At 33.2% G+C, this 21517-nt stretch overlaps 1 protein-coding gene and 1 long non-coding RNA gene across 2 annotated transcripts; both read right to left on the bottom strand.

The window, feature by feature from the left end:
- Positions 1 to 3328: 3328 nt before the first annotated feature.
- LOC148763745 (uncharacterized) lies at positions 3329 to 5072 on the bottom strand. Its single transcript, XM_088804912.1, has 2 exons — positions 5033 to 5072; positions 3329 to 4300 (listed from the first exon to the last, which is right to left on the bottom strand). Exon 2 carries the CDS (start codon positions 4292 to 4294, stop codon positions 3527 to 3529), a length of 768 nt encoding a protein of 255 aa, XP_088661038.1. The 5' UTR covers positions 4295 to 4300; positions 5033 to 5072; the 3' UTR covers positions 3329 to 3526.
- Positions 5073 to 18545: 13473 nt separating this feature from the next.
- On the bottom strand, positions 18546 to 20369 carry LOC148763744 (uncharacterized). Its single transcript, XR_016025514.1, has 3 exons — positions 20253 to 20369; positions 19520 to 19603; positions 18546 to 18652 (listed from the first exon to the last, which is right to left on the bottom strand). It is a non-coding gene; the product is annotated as an uncharacterized LOC148763744 (long non-coding RNA).
- Positions 20370 to 21517: the final 1148 nt, after the last annotated feature.

Raw genomic sequence — 21517 nt, 5'->3', positions numbered from 1 at the left:
TTTTTCATCCCTTATACTCATACCATTCTCCAATTTGTCAAATTTGATCTAAATTCTCTCAAAATCTCAAATTTTGTCCGCGAGTGGCAAAATTACGATTTTGCCCCTACACTCTAGAAATCACTGGAATTAAACTTTTTCACTGCCAAACCCTCAAATTATACTCCAATACTCAAATCATACTCCAATAAGTCAAATGGGGCTAAAAAACTTCTTTTCTAAAAATTCCCATTGTGTCCTTGGGTGGCAAATGACCATTTTGCCCCTAGACAGTAAAAATTCTAGTTTGACTTCAAATTGATCCTCGAACTCCAAATCACCATATTAAACCATTCTGGGACTTTAATATTCTTAATTTCATTTTAAATTCTCTATTTGATCTAGTTCGAGACTTAAATTAACTTAATTGTACCATTTGGTACATTGTCGTCTTTTAACGATTTTTCTTTCAGGGCTTTCCAAGTATGCAAGCATATTGTCAATCATATGAATGACATGGAAAGTATTTTATAAGATCGGGCTTGACAACACTATCCCCCTTAAAATAAAATTTTGACCTCAAAATTTCATGTACTGAACTCAGAGAAAATGTGGGGGTATTGTTTTCTCATATAATGCTCGAATTCTTATGTCTTCCCCTTTATAGGGAATTTCGATTTGTTCACCTCATTTACCTCCAATTCAACTCAAGTATTTCGCTTATGTCTATTATTATCCTTTAAAATCAGATCAACAATAACCTTCACAATTATGATATCTTATATTGAGACATTAAGCATGCTTCTATTACTATCATTAAGCTTGAACCATAACTCCATCTCAATCATACCAATTTCGATCGCATTTTATTCTTATTTAGGTATACCAATCACTATCTTATTACTTCATTCCATATCAAACTTCTCGACTTTCATTCATTCATCCTATCCTCATACACTATTGTGTAGTTTACAACATCATTAACACGCCATACTCATTCCTGTACATATCCTCAGCGTTCAGGAAAATTAATGGCTTTAATTATTTCTACATATTTCATGTTTACTTTGCATTTAGGAAATTTCAATCTTCTTAATCTTATTAATCCATCTCATATGGCTTAATCGTACTATAGATTATATTCCCTTAACTATTTCTCCAAAATTCCTTAGGTCACCATAAATCGTCTTCTGATAAGATTCTTAATCGTTACATTATCTATACAACTCATCAAATATATTGAGTTCAAATCTTGAACCACTAAAACCATTATTCATTTAGTTGGGTACATCACTACTCCACACATACATATACATATACATTCAAATGTCTATATTCCTCATTATGTATACGAGTCTCTATTTTCAAATGCCTTCAGACTAATTTCTCTTAATTCATTCCCATCCACAATCAAGATTCAATAGAATAAGCTTCATAATTCATACAAATTCTCATCATGCCTGTGTATAGTTCCTCATCATTTATATACTTATATTCTCTTCTTATCGTTTCCAATTATATGCTTAAGTTTCCTTGTACTGTATATCATTGCATCACAATGTCATCTCCATTGAATTATAATCTATTATGCGTGTATGTTTTATAATCCCATTGGTATCTCAAAAATTTATCTTGACTTGATCATTGCATCTTATGCAATACTACAATTCCTAAAAGTCATCCTTATTCCTCGATTATCCTTCATGTCTCCTATATATTGTATCCTTATTGCATTTCGATATTGATTTGTCACTTAAAACTCAGATTCATTTGAATCATGTATGCCTCACGCATTTTCGAATTCCAATTCCCATAATATATTAAGAAAGTTTCATTATCTGACTTCATTATCAAGGTTAACTTCTATCATCCTTTATTCCACTCTTTCATATGAATATAACATCATTCTTCCTTAACTAATTTACAAATTGTACTTGAAATTACAAGACTTGAAACTAAATTCTCCTCAAGTACTTTTTAATGTTAATACTTATACCACTCTCAGCTTATAGCTTCCTTTTTATAACTACATAACTTAGTGCTTGCTTTCACAAGATCCATGGCAGAACTTCTCTTGAGTATTTCCTTAGGGATATTTATTTTAAATTTATGTCTCATAACATATGATCATTTAACCCGTAACTTAGCCATTTGGCTCCTTAGCAAGTTTCAAAGTCACGCATCTTATGCCCATCATGTATAACTTATAATTCTTTCTCAAGGGCGTGTAAACATTCTTGAAACACTTAATCACTTATTTACTCTTTTATACACCAAGTATATCATTTCCATAAAGGCATGCCCAACTACTCATGCTTCAATTTATCTCCATGGGTTTCTAGCATGTCACCTAGTTTACTTGTGTTGTTACTAATCCTTTCCTTTCAACAAGGTCAAGACAAGATCAGTATATTCTCATAACAATATTCTATATAAACTCATTTGCTATATCATTATTGAAATCTTTATTTACATTTTCCTCACTTGCTATTGACATCTCTTATCAGTATCTCATACATTCATCTAACCTTTCGCTCGCTTCCTCTTTAGTCTTTAACAAGACTTAATCTCTTGTCTTCTTTATTTCTTAAGATTTGACTTCAGTCATCATATTATTCATCTTAACACTCCACATGTTAATTTATTTTTATGTAGCCATCTCAAAAATTCTCTAACTTTTCTTCCTCTTACATGCCAATATATATAAGGCAATAAAAAAAAAAAAAAAAAAAACTTTGTAATTTCACTCATCATCTTTATCTTAATACCTCCCAATGCACTTAAGACTCCAAACAACAAAGCTTAGCATGAAAACCAATGACCATTCTTCAACTCGTGAGTTTCATCTTCATGCCACTCTCAATTTGCTCTTGCTTGTTAGCCATTAGGGGTTCTTAACGCGACAGTGTTTGAGAGTCAGTACTGTGGCGTTGCAACTATTTGATTTCACTTTATCCCAGCAACTCTTCTACCCTTAAAGCTACTACCTCAATTATTCACAATCGTGTGGCTTCCCTTCGAGTCTATACCACAATTAGTAAGACTAACTTTCTATCACAAGTTTACGATCAAAACATTGATTTAACATATTTATTTTGCCACTAGCATTCATATATCTTTACCATAACATTTAATACACGTTTGCTTAAGCAAAAATCTCCAAATTTATTCATAGCTACATGTATCTCAAATTGCTCATCACTTATCATCAGTCAATAAATCCCACTCGAAAATACCCTTTCCATATTGTATAGTGATTTCACCATATAGCATCACTGCACGATGTTCCTCCATTCTACTATCATGGATACTCCATAGAAATTAATTAAAAGATTTACGTACCCTAACTAATGCTAATTCCATTTAATCATATCTTAAATACTTCAAACTTGTAAATTACAACTCCAAATGTATGTCCATATATTGATAATCTTTATATATTTCATGATCATGAAAACTACAACTTACAAACTAGCTTTCTATCATACGTACTTTATTAGAGCACTAATTTCAACTTATTTAATCTACCCTTGGTGGTATGTCAAAATCATCCCTGTCTCGGTTGCAATCCAGAGGAATCTCTCCTCTGTATATCCGTATGAGCTGGTGGAGATGGAGCAGCTACCGTAGCCCGTCCTAACTGTGGACAATCTCTCCTAATGTGACCCAGTTGATCACAATGAAAACATCGTGCAGGCCCTCTGCACGGCCCAACATGATAATTCCCACAATTTCTGCATCTACGTGAACTTCCTGAAACAGAAGAGTTTTTGCCCCTGTTTGGTGGCTGACTAGAAGATACACTTAGATTTCTCCTTTTTGCTAACTCAGCTCGCAGACTCTTATTTTCATTCGCAAGCTTCTCGGCTCTTAAAGCCATTCGCACCACCTCTTTAGCCACGGTTGCGTCCGACTCACCCATAAAAGAAACACAACTATGTTGCCTAGCCTCTTTAAGCTTCTTAGAATCAGAAACATCCAGCACTGGTGGTGGGACAGGAGGTGGGGATGGTGGTACTGAAGGAGCAGCCAGAGGAACTGTAGGAAGAGCTTGACCAGCTTGAGCCTGGCCAGCAATAGCAGTAAAGAAGGCTGCTAATGCCTGAACTGCCTCAAGAGGCATAGCAGGAATACTAGTAAGTGGTAGAGGAGGTGGAGGATGTGGAGGAGTCTTGGTTTGTTCAGCAGTAGGTGCTGCCCGAATGGTGGATGCAGTCAATTCCTCCTCTATTGCACCTAACTGACGACGTTGAAAACAACCTCTTCCCCTCCCAGCTGATCTAGTGAAAGGTGGTTGTTTGCGTCGAGGAGACATAATAATCTATAAGAGGGAACAAAGTGAGTTTAGGCAACCTCAGGCTCTATATGCTTATGCATGTATTTTATTCAACCTAACCTAACTTAACTCGGGGCCACACTAACACTGTAAATTTTTAAAACAGCTTTAAAATAACTTTAAACCCAAAACTCTAATCTTTCAAACCAACAGCTCTGATACCAACTTAATTGTCACGACCCGGAACTCCCATCGAGCCCGTGACAACCGCCGCGACGTCTCAATTTACATTCATTACCCAGAATGTCAACCGAGACCCCGCAAGGCTTTAATATCAGCTTCTCATTTCCCCTGTGGGTAGCTGTTTCCAAATACCACATTTTAAAAGATTTTAAACTGTTTCCAACTTAAACAAATGAAATAATAATTTCCGTCTCACAGGGGTATTTTTGTCATTTATCCCAAAAATCTCAAAAATATCTAAAAATATAGTATGTAAGTGGAAAACACATATTTCTTAATCAAAAATAATTTTGGATGTCTAAAACATTCGTTTAAAATGGAATTATGACTGTTATAATAAAATAAAAATATTCAATAAAATATTCAATTTTCACATAAAACGATATTTTAAGAACACTGCATAAATAATTTTTATAGCGTAAAAGCAAAATAAATTCTTACATACCGTAATACAGATAACCAAAGTATAGAATTTAATTTACAGTGACACGTGGGCCCACGAATGATCAAAAGTATCAAAAGAAATGAACCTACAGTCTTTGGATGTGGCAAGTTCAACTGTAATCCTTGCCGATATCAGTTATCTACAATCTATTCTGAACCTGAAATGGGTGGAAATGAGGGTGGTGAGATTATAAAATCTCAGTGAGTAAACAAAAATCACTCAAAATATCTAAAGTCGAGTAAAAGGAGACTATTAAAACATTTCATCAAACTGTAATTTATCATCTTTCAACTTATTTCAACCAAATGAAATCAATTTATTTAAAGCAAGTAATCAGTATGGCTTATGAATTTCTTAAAAAGCTTGGCTCATGCCAAAAATTATTATCATACTCAGTTATTTGGGATACCTTGGCCGAGGGCTATCCCAACTGAGTCCGCCAAGGCTATTAGAAAGTCATGTTTTTATTTTGAAAACATAGCCATTCCTTGACGTTGGCCGAGTTCCCCTTCACGAGGTGGTTTGGCGTGAAGTGAACTCTAAAAGTTATACCTCAGGAGTTACCCTACTCGCCTCTCCAACCGAGGTAAAAATATAACAGGATTCCGTGCCCCTCTAATAGGCTAGTCCACAGAATCCAGCCCACTGCAGCAGGTCAAACCCACCATACAATAAAATTTTGACAGCATGACAGGGCTAATATATTACTACCCAGCTTGCAAGGGTAAAATAAAGCAATTCATACAATTCATAAAAAACATAGCCCAGCCAGTCATACCAATACAATAACATAAGCCATTAATTCAATTTTAAATTTACAACATATCAGTGGTCTCCAATTACTCTGTTTGCAAAATCGTTATTTCGTTTCAAGACAATTTATAAAATATTTTCATTTAAACTCATTTTGTTTACAAAACATAAAAATTTACCATTTGAACTCATTTTCATAAAATTCACCAAAACCGAATAAAAACATACTTTAGATAATTAAAATGATGGTAAGGTTACTCACCGTGTCTAGAGTGGGGATTTTTGAAATACTCAGACTACTAGTCCTCGGGTGCAATTCCTTTGCCTTTATCGGAGGACTCACCACCTTGACACAGTAAAAAATCGAGAAATTCACCACATTGGTAGTAAATTGAAATTAAACTAATTTAGACTACTAATGCTTGATATGGAATGCAAAAATGTCTAAATTTTTGCCTAAATGCGGTGTTAGCCTATTTCGGTCTTTTACCCGATAAATTGATATACGCGTCCGTTTAAACTCCAAATTAATTTTTTTCAGTTTCTACACCTCAATTGCACCCAAATTGACTTAATGTCCCTCAGTGTGGTGCAAATTATCAGTCCCGATAACAAATTACGAAAATACCCCTAGTGGGTAAAAATTTGTATTTTTGCTCCGAAAATATCCATTATTTTTCTAGGCTCATAATTCATCATTATTCATCATAATTCCTCAAATAACCATCAAGATCAGCAGCCAATATTCCCCTAGAAAATTCAGCATAATGGGTTTCAATGGGAGAAAATTATATTTCTAGCTTATTTTTGCTATATTTCAATATAACTTAACTAAAATCACTTAATTCAATTAAAATCAACCAAAAATCAAGCTCAAAACTCATCCATGGAGGTTTGGCCAGCATGGGTGTCCATACCCACTTTCTAATTTTGCATGGAAATGAGAAAAAAATGCATGGGTAGTGAAAATCACAAGGAAAATCAATGAAATTTACCTTTTTAATGCTTGATTTCTTGATTTCTCTTGATTTTCTCCAAATGTTTCAGGTAGGATTCTTGTTTTTTTTTTCCCCTTTTCTCCCCTGGTTTGGACAGCTGAAGAAGATGAGAATTCCGGAATTTTTACCTTTTTAAAGGCTAAAATAATATAATATTATTTTATTCATTTTTTTAATGTTTTATTAATTCCTTAAATTCTAGCCATCCATTTGTTTCCAAATTTTCACCATACACTTGTCCCAAATATCCATAGCTTAGGTAAAATTCTCAGACTTATCCAAAGTCTTGGTGGAGTAATTTTTGAAATTTACACTTTTACCCCCGTAAAAGTCAAAAATTACATTTTTGCCCCAAAAATTGAAAAATTGCCCATAGACATATTTTTCATCCCTTATACTCATACCATTCTCCAATTTGTCAAATTTGATCTAAATTCTCTCAAAATCTCAAATTTTGTCCGCGAGTGGCAAAATTACGATTTTGCCCCTACACTCTAGAAATCACTGGAATTAAACTTTTTCACTGCCAAACCCTCAAATTATACTCCAATACTCAAATCATACTCCAATAAGTCAAATGGGGCTAAAAAAATTCTTTTCTAAAAATTCCCATTGTGTCCTTGGGTGGCAAATGACCATTTTGCCCCTAGACAGTAAAAATTCTAGTTTGACTTCAAATTGATCCTCGAACTCCAAATCACCATATTAAACCATTCTGGGACTTTAATATTCTTAATTTCATTTTAAATTCTCTATTTGATCTAGTTCGAGACTTAAATTAACTTAATTATACCATTTGGTACATTGTCGTCTTTTAACGATTTTTCTTTCAGGGCTTTCCAAGTATGCAAGCATATTGTCAATCATATGAATGACATGGAAAGTATTTTATAAGATCGGGCTTGACATAGACACTAAGCAAGCCTTTATCACCATTATTACATTTGAACCATAACTTCATCTCAATTATACCGATTTCGATCACATATCATACTTACTTATGTATACCTATTCATCGTTTTATTAATTTGCTCCATACCAATTTTCTCAACCTTGATTCATCCATCTTATACTGGTCCAAACCCTTCCTTTAATGGAGTTCCATTAAAAACTTAAACAATTTAAGGTTTACTTTCAAAGTCATTCATAACTTTAATCGTTCATTACATGTCTATTAACACTTTAGCTCACTAACCTCTCTGGACACTATTTCAAAATCTCTCAATTACCGAGAACCATTCTTCACTTCAGTTAGTAAAATTATCAATTTCATATATACATATATACATGCATTTTCAAATGTCAACCTCTCTCTTTATATATAGGAATCCATGTGTTCACATGCCTTGGACTACATTCCCCCATTATTCATCCGTATCCCAATCCTAGTTTCAATATAATAATTCTTATAGTGCATGTCAACCTTCTTATTATACTTGTGTATAACTTCATATCATTCATATCATTTCCAACCATATGTTTGAGTTTCCTTATACTATATATCATTCATCACAATGTCATCTCCATTGAATTATAATCTATTATACGTGTATGCTTTATAATCCTATTGATGCCTCAAAGATTTATCTCAACTTGATCATTGCATCTCATGCAATACCACAATTCCTAAGAGTCATCCTTTTTGTCCTTAATCATCTTTCATGCCTCTATATTACCTTGTATCTTTCTTGCATTACGATATTGATTTGTCACTTAAGACTCAAACCCATTTGAATCATGTATGCCTTAAGCATTTTCGAATTCCAATTTCCATAATATATTAGGAAAGTTTCATTATCTGACTTCATTTTCAAGGTCAACTTCTATCATCCTTTGTTCCACTCCTTCATATGAACATAACACCATTCTTCCTTAACTAATTTATAAATTGTACTTGAAATTGTAAAACTTAAAACTAGATTCCCCTCAAGTATTTTTCAATATTAATACTAATATCACTCTCAGCTTACAGCTTCCTTTTTATAATCACATAACTTAATGCTTGCTTTAACGAGATCCAGAGCAAAACTTCTCTTGAGTATTTCCTTGGGAATATCTATCTTAAACTTATGTCTCACAGCATGTGATCCCTTAACTTGTGATTTAGCCGTTAGGCTTCTCAGCAAGTTTTAAAAATTTTACGTTTCATACTTGCTGTGTATGATTATAATCTCTTCTCAAAGATGTTTATGTATTCCTAAAACACTTAATCTTAAAGATATATAAATACGTACTCATCCATTCAATCCTTAACTCGTCTTCATAGGTTTCCAGGGTGCCACACAATTAGCCTCATGTTGTTACTAACCCTTGTCATTTTACTGTATCAAAACAGATATTACAAATTCTCGTAATGATATTCTATATAAACTGATTTTCTATACCAGTCTCGTAATTTTTCCTTCACACTTTCATTATTTGGTATCTCATCTCAATATAGTCATTTCAAGAATCTTTCAATTTTTTTTTTTAATTATATGCCTATATACAAGGCAATAAAGAAGTTTTTCAATTCATTTGGGTAAACATTCTCAAGAATATTTAAGATTCCCAGATAACAAAACACAATGACCAACAACCAAAATTCAATTTGTAAGCTCAATATCGTGTCACTCCCATCTTACTCATGCATCATAGGCGTGAGATATTCGGAGCATTATAGCATTGAACAATCAATGTTGAAGTACTGTAGCTATTAGAAATTTTCTCATCAAAGCTATTTGTTTGCATTCAAAGTCACCACATCAATCATTCTCAACCAGTGGTTTCCCTTTTAGATATATATCATGAGTTCCATAAGTATAGGTACCTTCTATTTTCTTGTCATACACACTAAGCTAGATTAATACTTTCATCTCATGTCATTTTTTGACGTTTATCAACATTCATAAAATTCCACCTCAAAACATCCTTTCCATACAGTGTAATAAGTTCATGATAAATATACCACTCCACACATAAGTTGCTTACTATCTACAACTTTCCTCAAATTTATTGTCATCCTTATCCCATTTATCTTCTTTGTCTGATACTCCAATAATCTTATTGACTTTCGGTATAATTAACTACGAAAACAGCTCAGCTTTCTCCTTATTTTATTCTCACAATCCTTACTGAATCAAAATTTTATATTCCCCATATTTCATAATTTAACTTCATTGGGTTATATTTGTGCCCGACTATTACCTCATAGTATCATAACATCACTAAATAATCCCCTTCATGCTTAAATTACAATCATTAACTTAATCACATTATCCATTCCGAATGTCATTTATGACCTTATTGCTTCCTTCTATAACCTTCCTCAATAATTATATTACCAATTTATCTCTGTTATACTAAAAGATTCCCATACATATCCAATTATTTAAACTGCTATTTTACATTCCGTTCGAGTCATACAAAATAAAAGCCACTCCTAACTCCTTTACACAGGTAACTACTACATCTTCCCTTAAACGACACTTGCCTAGATTTATGACAATACAACTTCAACTAAAGTATTAAACATCTTTAGGTTCCTCATTGTCCTGATCCGGGCACATCAATGGATCCTCTTCCTCTTGAGATTTTCTCCTTTGTTCTTCAATCCAGGCTTGTTGTATTCTCCTATATTCTTCATCACTCATCGGTGCAGCATTTCTTCCACAACCGGGAGGAAAATGTCGTACACCTAACACTTTTCTAAGAGGTTTACTTGCCACTGTTACTTTCTCCTTATCCTTTTCTGGTTGTCCCCTTACATTTCTCCCATAGTCTGGTGGAAAGTGTCGGACTACTGTCACGCTCTTCCTAGAACGAATACCTCCTTCAGCTATCCTTAATTTCCCCCTTTCTTTAACATGTTCCTTAGATTTTCTCAAAAGGGAACCTCTTATGCTTACATTAATATTATTACTATCTGTACTTTTTGAACTACTCGGTTCGGGTTGCCACCGGCTCTTAGCAGTAGAATCTAGCGATCCCTCGCTAATACTATGAGAGGCGTCGGGACTACCGTCTCTCCTAGACATGGTGTATGTGTCACCAGTGCACCTCAAAACCTATATGCAATCAAATAGTAATTGTTTAATTATTTATGCATCTGAAAAATAGGTAGATTTCTATATGTAGATGCATAAATACTATTCAATCTAACCTAACTTAACTTAACTTAATTGGACTTGGGGCAACGCAGTGTCAGTGTAGATTTCTTAAAACAACCTTAAAATCAAAAACTTTAAAATCCAAAGCTTTAAAATCAAAATATCTGATCTTTAAACCATGCTCTGATACCAATCTAAATTGTCACGACCCGGAACTCCCCATCGAGCCCGTGACAACCGCCGCGAAGCCTCGACAAACATTCTTCACCCCGAATGTCGATCGAAACCTCGCAAGGCTCTCGTATCAACTTTCGCACTTCCCCGGTGAGCAATAGTTATCAAATAATCAAAATACAAAGGATTACAAATCGTTTCCAAATCATAACATAACATGTTTGTTTTTTTTTTTGGCTCATAGGGACATTTTCGTCATTTTTGTCGAAAACCTCCAAACTTGCTCAAAATGTAGTAGGTAAGCCGAAAATATATATTTAATGATAAAAAAAATTAAGTATCTAAAACGTTCATTTGAAGTGAAAATTTGACCATTTGAATATGATAAAAATATTCAATAAAATAAACTATTTTCTTGTAAAATAATTTTCATAAAACTATCGGTACATAATTCTTATAGCGTAAAAGATAATTATATTCATATATACTATAAAGCAAATAACCAAAGCATAAAATTTCTTTTACAGTGACACGTGGGCCCATATCTATCCAAAATGCATCGGAAGCTGGAAACCTACAGATTTTACCGATTCGAGTCCAAATGAAGGTCCTTGTTCAAGTCAGCTAACTACGGAATTCCCTAAGCCTGAAATGTGAGGAAATGAGGGTGGTGAGATTATAAAATCCCAGTGAGTAAACAGATATTATCTAAACTATCTAAAGTCGAGTAAATGGAGACAATTAAAATAAATCATCATACTGTAATTTCATTACCATTCAACTCATTTCAACCAAATAAAATCAATCCATAAAAATCGAGTAATCAACTTGGCTTATGAATTTCTTAAAACTTTGGCTCGTGTCAAAACTCATACTCGGTGATACCTTGCGCAGGGCATCTAACCGAGTCCGCCAAGGCTGTTAAAAATTTGTGTACACTTAAAATATATTTTTGTTTGAAAAAAATACAGACGCTCCTTGGCGTTGGCTGAGTTCCCCTTCACGTGGTGGTTTGGCGTGAAGTGAACCCTAAGCTATACCCCAGGAGATATCCTACGCGCCTCTCCGTTCGAGGTAATAATATAATGGAGTTTACCGTGCCCCTCTAATAGGCTGGTCCACGGAACCCCCTCTGCAGTAAATAATTAATATATAATCCACCAATCAATAAAATTTATCGCAACCTAGCCTCTCAAGGCTGAATACACAGTATAAATAATTATAACACCCAAATCAGTTTAGCCATTCATGCTCATTTATTGTCATAAGCCATTCAATTCATAACCATAAATTTTCAACACAAACTAGCAGTCTCCAATTACTCTATTTTCAAAACCAATATTCGATTTTTCAGAAAATTTATAAAATCATTTTATAAAATCACAATTTCCCTTAAAACATAACAATTTACCATTTAAACCCATTTTTCATAAAATCACATAGTTGTATAAAACTACTCCAGATAATTAAAACGATAATAAGTTTACTCACAATGTCTAGAACGCAGACTTTCGAAGCACTCTGTCTACTGGTCATCGGATGCAATTTCCTTGCCTTTATTGGAGGACTCACCACCTTGACACAGTACAAAATCGAGAATTTCACTAAGTTGGTACTAAATCAAAATTAAACTAATTTGGACTACCAATGCATGATATGGAATGCAAAAATGCACTGGTAACTATCTAAATCCGGTATTAGCCTAATTCGTCTTATCACCCGATTAAATTCCTAACGGGTTCGTTTAAACTCCAATTTAATTCTTTTCAGTTTCTATACCTCAATTGCACCCAAATTAACTTAATGTCCCTCAGTGTGATGCAAATTATCAGTCCCAACAGCAAATTACGAAAATACCCCTAGTGGGTAAAAATTCGTATTTTTGCCCCGAAAATTCCCATTATTTTTCTAGGCTCATAATTCATTATTCCTTAACCAATTCTCCTAGAATAAAATCAAACTCATCCTCACTCACTACATGGTAAATTCAGCCATTAATGGTTGGGGGAGAAAATAAATTCTTTTCTTGTTGTTTTGTTTCTAAATATGCTAAACTAACTAAAAACACTAACATAAATTAAAATCAAATAAATCCAACAACTTTCTCTCTCCTAACCCATTTTTTCAGAATTGAATTCATCATGAAAACATGTAATTTAATCATGGAAAATAAAGAGAAATGCTTGGGAATAAGAAAACTCAAGTTTAATAGAAAAAATCTCACATTTTTCACTTAATTTCCTTGAAAATTCACACTTTTTCTTTGATTTTCTCTCTCTAGGGTTTTGTTTTCTCCTTTCTCTCTCTTATTTTTTGCTTGGCCGAATGTTGAAGAAGAAGAATGGGTGGGCTGATTTTTTTTATGCCTTTTTATTGTTTAATGAAATAATATTATTTTATTCATATTTTAAATATTTTATTAATTCATTTCTTTTTTCTAGCCATCCACTTTTCCTATTTTTTTTCACCATGCATTCCCTTTGACTTATCCAAGTCTTAAGTGAAATTCTCAGATTTTTCCAAAGTTTTGGTGGAGCAAATTTTTCAAAATTACACTTTTGCCCCTGAACTTTTCAAAAATTACATTTTTACCCCAAAATTTGAAAATTTTCCATAATGCATAATTTTCACTACTCATACTCATTTCACACTCCAAATAATTAAATTTGATCAAAATCCTTTCAAAAAATTAAATTTTCGATTTCGAATGGTAAAATTACCATTTTACCCTTTTACTCCAAATTATACCGAAATTAAAATTTTTTACTTCTAAACCTCAAATCTTACTCCAATAAGTCAAATGGGGCCAAAAATCTTTTCTAAAAATTTCCATTTTGTCCCCAAGTGACAAATGACCATTTTGCCCCTGGATAGCGAAAATTCCAGTTTGACTCCAAATTGATCCTCGAACTCCGAATCACCATAGTAACCCATTCTGGGACTTTAAAATTCTTAATTTCATTGTAAATTCTCTATTTGATCTAGTTCGAGGCTTAAATCAACTTTATTATACCTCTAGGTACAATACCGACTTTTGTAAATTTTTCAAGACTCTCTTAGCATGTAAACATGCTATCCACCACATGTATGTCATCACAAATATTTCTGTAGAGTCGGGCTTGTCATCTTCTCCCCCACTTGGATCAACCATATGATCCTCCTTCTTGATTGACTTCGACATCCGGCTAAATATTAATATTTTAATATTATTTTATTAATAAAATATTATTTTATTCTAAAAATTTTATCTTGTCTCCTTGGTACCAAAAATACCTTATTATGCCTCACTTGACTTCCAAATCGCCTTTTATCTCACAAATTCTCCTCCGATAAAATTATTATTATTTTATTATTATTTTCTCACTTGCGAAACATTTTTTCCTAAACTACTCCTTTCGTCTTTTATCACTTCTAAACATTTTAATTGACCTCAATTTGCATTCGATCAACTTTATTTATCACCATATCAAAGTATGGGGTATTTCAATCTCCCTCACTTAAATAGAATTCGTCCTCGAATTCCCGTCGATGTTGCGTTATCAATCTCCTTCTATGATCCTACTCCTTGTTCCTTCTATAGGGACATTCAATTTATTTCCCTCGTTCACCTTCAGTTCAATTAAATGCTTTATTTACGGCAATTATCATCCTTTGGAATCGGATCAGTAATACTTTTCACAACCATGATCTCTTATATCTAGACACTGAGCATGCCTTTATCACCATTATTACATTTGAACCATAACTTCATCTCAATTATACCGATTTCGATCACATATCATACTTATGTATACCTATTCATCGTTTTATTAATTTGCTCCATACCAATTTTCTCAACCTTGATTCATCCATCTGATACTGGTCCAAACCCTTCCTTTAATGGAGTTCCATTAAAAACTTAAACAATTTAAGGTTTACTTTCAAAGTCATTCATAACTTTAATCGTTCATTACATGTCTGTTAACACTTTAGCTCACTAACCTCTCTGGACACTATTTCAAAATCTCCCAATTACCGAGAACCATTCTTCACTTCAGTTAGTAAAATTATCAACTTCATATATACATATATACATGCATTTTCAAATGTCAACCTCTCTCTTTATATATAGGAATCCATGTGTTCACATGCCTTGGACTACATTCCCCCATTATTCATCCGTATCCCAATCCTAGTTTCAATATAATAATTCTTATAGTGCATGTCAACCTTCTTATTATACTTGTGTATAACTTCATATCATTCATATCATTTCCAACCATATGTTTGAGTTTCCTTATACTATATATCATTCATCACAATGTCATCTCCATTGAATTATAATCTATTATACGTGTATGCTTTATAATCCTATTGATGCCTCAAAGATTTATCTCAACTTGATCATTACATCTCATGCAATACCACAATTCCTAAGAGTCATCCTTTTTGTCCTTAATCATCTTTCATGCCTCTATATTACCTTGTATCTTTCTTGCATTACGATATTGATTTGTCACTTAAGACTCAAACCCATTTGAATCATGTATGCCTTAAGCATTTTCGAATTCCAATTTCCATAATATATTAGGAAAGTTTCATTATCTGACTTCATTTTCAAGGTCAACTTCTATCATCCTTTGTTCCACTCCTTCATATGAACATAACACCATTCTTCCTTAACTAATTTATAAATTGTACTTGAAATTGTAAAACTTAAAACTAGATTCCCCTCAAGTATTTTTCAATATTAATACTAATATCACTCTCAGCTTACAGCTTCCTTTTTATAATCACATAACTTAGTGCTTGCTTTAACGAGATCCAGAGCAAAACTTCTCTTGAGTATTTCCTTGGGAATATCTATCTTAAACTTATGTCTCACAGCATGTGATCCCTTAACTTGTGATTTAGCCGTTAGGCTTCTCAGCAAGTTTTAAAAATTTTACGTTTTATACTTGCTGTGTATGATTATAATCTCTTCTCAAAGATGTTTATGTATTCCTAAAACACTTAATCTTAAAGATATATAAATACGTACTCATCCATTCAATCCTTAACTCGTCTTCATAGGTTTCCAGGGTGCCACACAATTAGCCTCATGTTGTTACTAACCCTTGTCATTTTACTGTATCAAAACAGATATTACAAATTCTCGTAATGATATTCTATATAAACTGATTTTCTATACCAGTCTCGTAATTCTTCCTTCACACTTTCATTATTTGGTATCTCATCTCAATATAGTCATTTCAAGAATCTTTCAATTTTTTTTTCTTTTAATTATATGCCTATATACAAGGCAATAAAGAAGTTTTTCAATTCATTTGGGTAAACATTCTCCAGAATATTTAAGACTCCCAGATAACAAAACACAATGACCAACAACCAAAATTCAATTTGTAAGCTCAATATCGTGTCACTCCCATCTTACTCATGCATTATAGGTGTGAGATATTCGGAGCATTATAGCATTGAACAATCAATGTTGAAGTACTGTAGCTATTAGAAATTTTCTCATCAAAGCTATTTGTTTGCATTCAAAGTCACCACATCAATCATTCTCAACGAGTGGTTTCCCTTTTAGATATATATCATGAGTTCCATAAATATAGGTACCTTCTATTTTCTTGTCATACACACTAAGCTAGATTATTACTTTCATCTCATGTCATCTTTTGACGTTTATCAACATTCATAAAATTCCACCTCAAAACATCCTTTCCATACAGTGTAATAAGTTCATGATAAATATACCACTCCACACATAAGTTGCTTACTATCTACAACTTTCCTCAAATTTATTGTCATCCTTATTCCATTTATCTTCTTTGTCTTATACTCCAATAATCTTATTGACTTTCGGTATAATTAACTACGAAAACAGCTCAGCTTTCTCCTTATTTTATTCTCACAATCCTTACTGAATCAAAATTTTATATTCCCCATATTCCATAATTTAACTTCATTGGGTTATATTTGTGCCCAACTATTACCTCATAGTATCATAACATCACTAAATAATCCCCTTCATGCTTAAATTACAATCGTTAACTTAATCACATTATCCATTCCGAATGTCATTTATGACCTTATTGCTTCCTTCTATAACCTTCCTCAATAATTATATTACCAATTTATCTCTGTTATACTAAAAGATTCCCATACATATCTAATTATTTAAACTGCTATTTTACATTCCGTTCGAGTCATACAAAATAAAAGCCACTCCTAACTCCTTTACACAGGTAACTACTACATCTTCCCTTAAACGACACTTGCCTAGATTTATGACAATTCAACTTCAACTAAAGTATTAAACATCTTTAGGTTCCTCATTGTCCTGATCCGGGCACATCAATGGATCCTCTTCCTCCTGAGATTTTCTCCTTTGTTCTTCAATCCAGGCTTGTTGTATTCTCCTATATTCTTCATCACTCACCGGTGCAGCATTTCTTCCACAACCGGGAGGAAAATGTCGTACACCTGACACTTTTCTAAGAGGTTTACTTGCCACTGTTACTTTCTCCTTATCCTTTTCTGGTTGTCCCCTTACATTTCTCCCACAGCCTGGTGGAAAGTGTCGGACTACTGTCACGCTCTTCCTAGAACGAATACCTCCTTCAGCTATCCTTAATTTCCCCCTTTCTTTAACATGTTCCTTAGATTTCTCAAAAGGGAACCTCTTATGCTTACATTAATATTATTACTATCTGTACTTTTTGGATTACTCGGTTCTGGTTGCCACCGGCTCTTAGCAGTAGAATCTAGCGATCCCTCGTTAATACTATGAGAGGCGTCGGGACTACCGTCTCTCCTAGACATGGTGTATGTGTCACCAGTGCACCTCAAAACCTATATGCAATCAAATAGTAATTGTTTAATTATTTATGCATCTCAAAAATAGGTAGATTTCTATATGTAGATGCATACATTCTATTCAATCTAACCTAACTTAACTTAACTTAATTGGACTTGAGGCCACGCAGTGCCAGTGTAGATTTCTTAAAACAACCTTAAAATCAAAAACTTTAAAATCCAAAGCTTTAAAATCAAAATATCTGATCTTTAAACCATGCTCTGATACCAATCTAAATTGTCACGACCCGAAACTCCCCATAGAGCCCGTGACAACCGCCTCGAAGCCTCGACAAACATTCTTCACCCCGAATGTCGATCGAAACCTCGCAAGGCTCTCGTATCAGCTTTCGCACTTCCCCGGTGAGCAATAGTTATCAAATAATCAAAATACGAAGGATTACAAATCGTTTCCAAATCATAACATAACATGTTTGTTTTTTTTTTTGGCTCACAGGGACATTTTCGTCATTTTTGTCGAAAACCTCCAAACTTGCTAAAAATGTAGTAGGTAAGCCGAAAATATATATTTAATGATAAAAAAAATTAAGTATCTAAAACGTTCATTTGAAGTGAAAATTTGACCATTTGAATATGATAAAAATATTCAATAAAATAAACTATTTTCTTGTAAAATAATTTTCATAAAACTATCGGTACATAATTCTTATAGCGTAAAAGATAATTATATTCATATATACTATAAAGCAAATAACCAAAGCATAAAATTTCTTTTACAGTGACAAGTGGGCCCATATCTATCCAAAATGCATCGGAAGCTGGAAACCTACAGCTTTTACCGATTCGAGTCCAAATGAAGGTCCTTGTTCAAGTCAGCTAACTACGGAATTCCCTGAGCCTGAAATGTGAGGAAATGAGGGTGGTGAGATTTTAAAATCCCAGTGAGTAAACAGATACCATCTAAACTATCTAAAGTCGAGTAAATGGAGACAATTAAATTAAATCATCATACTGTAATTTCATTACCATTCAACTCATTTCAACCAAATAAAATCAATCCATAAAAATTGAGTAATCAACTTGGCTTATGAATTTCTTAAAGCTTTGGCTCGTGCCAAAACTAATACTCGGTGATACCTTGCGCAGGGCATCTAACCGAGTCCGTCAAGGCTGTTAAAATTTTGTGTACACTTAAAATATATTTTTGTTTGAAAAAATACAGCCGCTCCTTGGCGTTGGCTGAGTTCCCTTTCACGTGGTGGTTTGGCGTGAAGTGAACCCTAAGCTATACCCTAGGAGATATCCTACGCGCCTCTCCGTTCGAGGTAATAATATAATGGAGTTTACCGTGCCCCTCTAATAGGCTGGTCCACGGAACCCCCTCTGCAGTAAATAATTAATATATAATCCACCAATCAATAAAATTCATTCTAGCATGTCATGGCAATTTATCGCAACCTAGCCTCTCAAGGCTGAATACACAGTATAAATAATTGTAACACCCAAATCAGTTTAGCCATTCATGCTCATTTATTGTCATAAGCCATTCAATTCATAACCATAAATTTGCAACACAAACTAGCAGTCTCCAATTACTCTATTTTCAAAACCAATATTCGATTTTTCAGAAAATTTATAAAATCATTTTATAAAATCACAATTTCCCTTAAAACATAACAATTTACCATTTAAACCCATTTTTCATAAAATCACATAGTTGTATAAAACTACTCTAGATAATTAAGACGATAATAAGTTTACTCACAATGTCTAGAATGCAGACTTTCGAAGCACTCTGTCTACTGGTCATCGGATGCAATTTCCTTGCCTTTATTGGAGGACTCACCACCTTGACACAGTACAAAATCGAGAATTTCACTAAGTTGGTACTAAATCAAAATTAAACTAATTTGGACTACCAATGCATGATATGGAATGCAAAAATGCACTGGTAACTATCTAAATCCGGTATTAGCCTAATTCGTCTTATCACCCGATTAAATTCCTAACGGGTTCATTTAAACTCCAATTTAATTCTTTTCAGTTTCTATACCTCAATTGCACCCAAATTAACTTAATGTCCCTCAGTGTGATGCAAATTATCAGTCCCAACAGCAAATTACGAAAATACCCCTAGTGGGTAAAAATTCGTATTTTTGCTCCGAAAATTCCCATTATTTTTCTAGGCTCATAATTCATTATTCCTTAACCAATTCTCCTAGAATAAAATCAAACTCATCCTCACTCACTACATGGTAAATTCAGCCATTAATGGTTGGGGGAGAAAATAAATTCTTTTCTTGTTGTTTTGTTTCTAAATATGCTAAACTAACTAAAAACACTAACATAAATTAAAATCAAATAAATCCAACAACTTTCTCTCTCCTAACCCATTTTTTCAGAATTGAATTCATCATGAAAACATGTAATTTAATCATGGAAAATAAAGAGAAATGCTTGGGAATAAGAAAACTCAAGCTTAATAGAAAAAATCTCACCTTTTTCACTTAATTTCCTTGAAAATTCACACTTTTTCTTTGATTTTCTCTCTCTAGGGTTTTGTTTTCTCCTTTCTCTCTCTTGTTTTTTGCTTGGCCGAATGTTGAAGAAGAAGAATGGGTGGGCTGATTTTTTTTATGCCTTTTTATTGTTTAATGAAATAATATTATTTTATTCATATTTTAAATATTTTATTAATTCATTTCTTTTTTCTAGCCATCCACTTGTCCTATTTTTTTTCACCATGCATTCCCTTTGACTTATCCAAGTCTTAAGTGAAATTCCCAGATTTTTCCAAAGTTTTGGTGGAGCAAATTTTTCAAAATTACACTTTTGCCCCTGAACTTTTCAAAAATTACATTTTTACCCCAAAATTTGAAAATTTTCCATAATGCATAATTTTCACTCCTCATACTCATTTCACACTCCAAATAATTAAATTTGATCAAAATCCTTTCAAAAAATTAAATTTTCGATTTCGAATGGTAAAATTACCATTTTACCCTTTTACTCCAAATTATACCGAAATTAAAATTTTTTACTTCTAAACCTCAAATCTTACTCCAATAAGTCAAATGGGGCCAAAAATCTTTTCTAAAAATTTCCATTTTGTCCCCAAGTGGCAAATGACCATTTTGCCCATGGATAGCGAAAATTCCAGTTTGACTCCAAATTGATCCTCGAACTCCGAATCACCATATTAACCCATTCTGGGACTTTAAAATTCTTAATTTCATTGTAAATTCTCTATTTGATCTAGTTCGAGGCTTAAATCAACTTTATTGTACCTCTAGGTACAATACCGACTTTTGTAAATTTTTCAAGACTCTCTTAGCATGTAAACATGCTATCCACCACATGTATGTCATCACAAATATTTCTGTAGAGTCGGGCTTGTCATCTTCTCCCCCACTTGGATCAACCATATGATCCTCCTTCTTGATTGACTTCGACATCCGGCTAAATATTAATATTTTAATATTATTTTATTAATAAAATATTATTTTATTCTAAAAATTTTATCTTGTCTCCTTGGTACCAAAAATACCTTATTATGCCTCACTTGACTTCCAAATCGCCTTTTATCTCACAAATTCTCCTTCGATAAAATTATTATTATTTTATTATTATTTTCTCACTTGCGAAACATTTTATCCTAAACTACTCCTTTCGTCTTTTATCACTTCTAAACATTTTAATTGACCTCAATTTGCATTCGATCAACTTTATTTATCACCATATCAAAGTATGGGGTATTTCATAC

Source organism: Theobroma cacao, chromosome 3 (genome assembly GCF_053813885.1).
Source record: "Theobroma cacao isolate CCN51 chromosome 3, ASM5381388v1, whole genome shotgun sequence".
NCBI lineage: Eukaryota > Viridiplantae > Streptophyta > Magnoliopsida > Malvales > Malvaceae > Theobroma > Theobroma cacao.
This window is presented reverse-complemented; position numbering and strand designations above follow the sequence as displayed.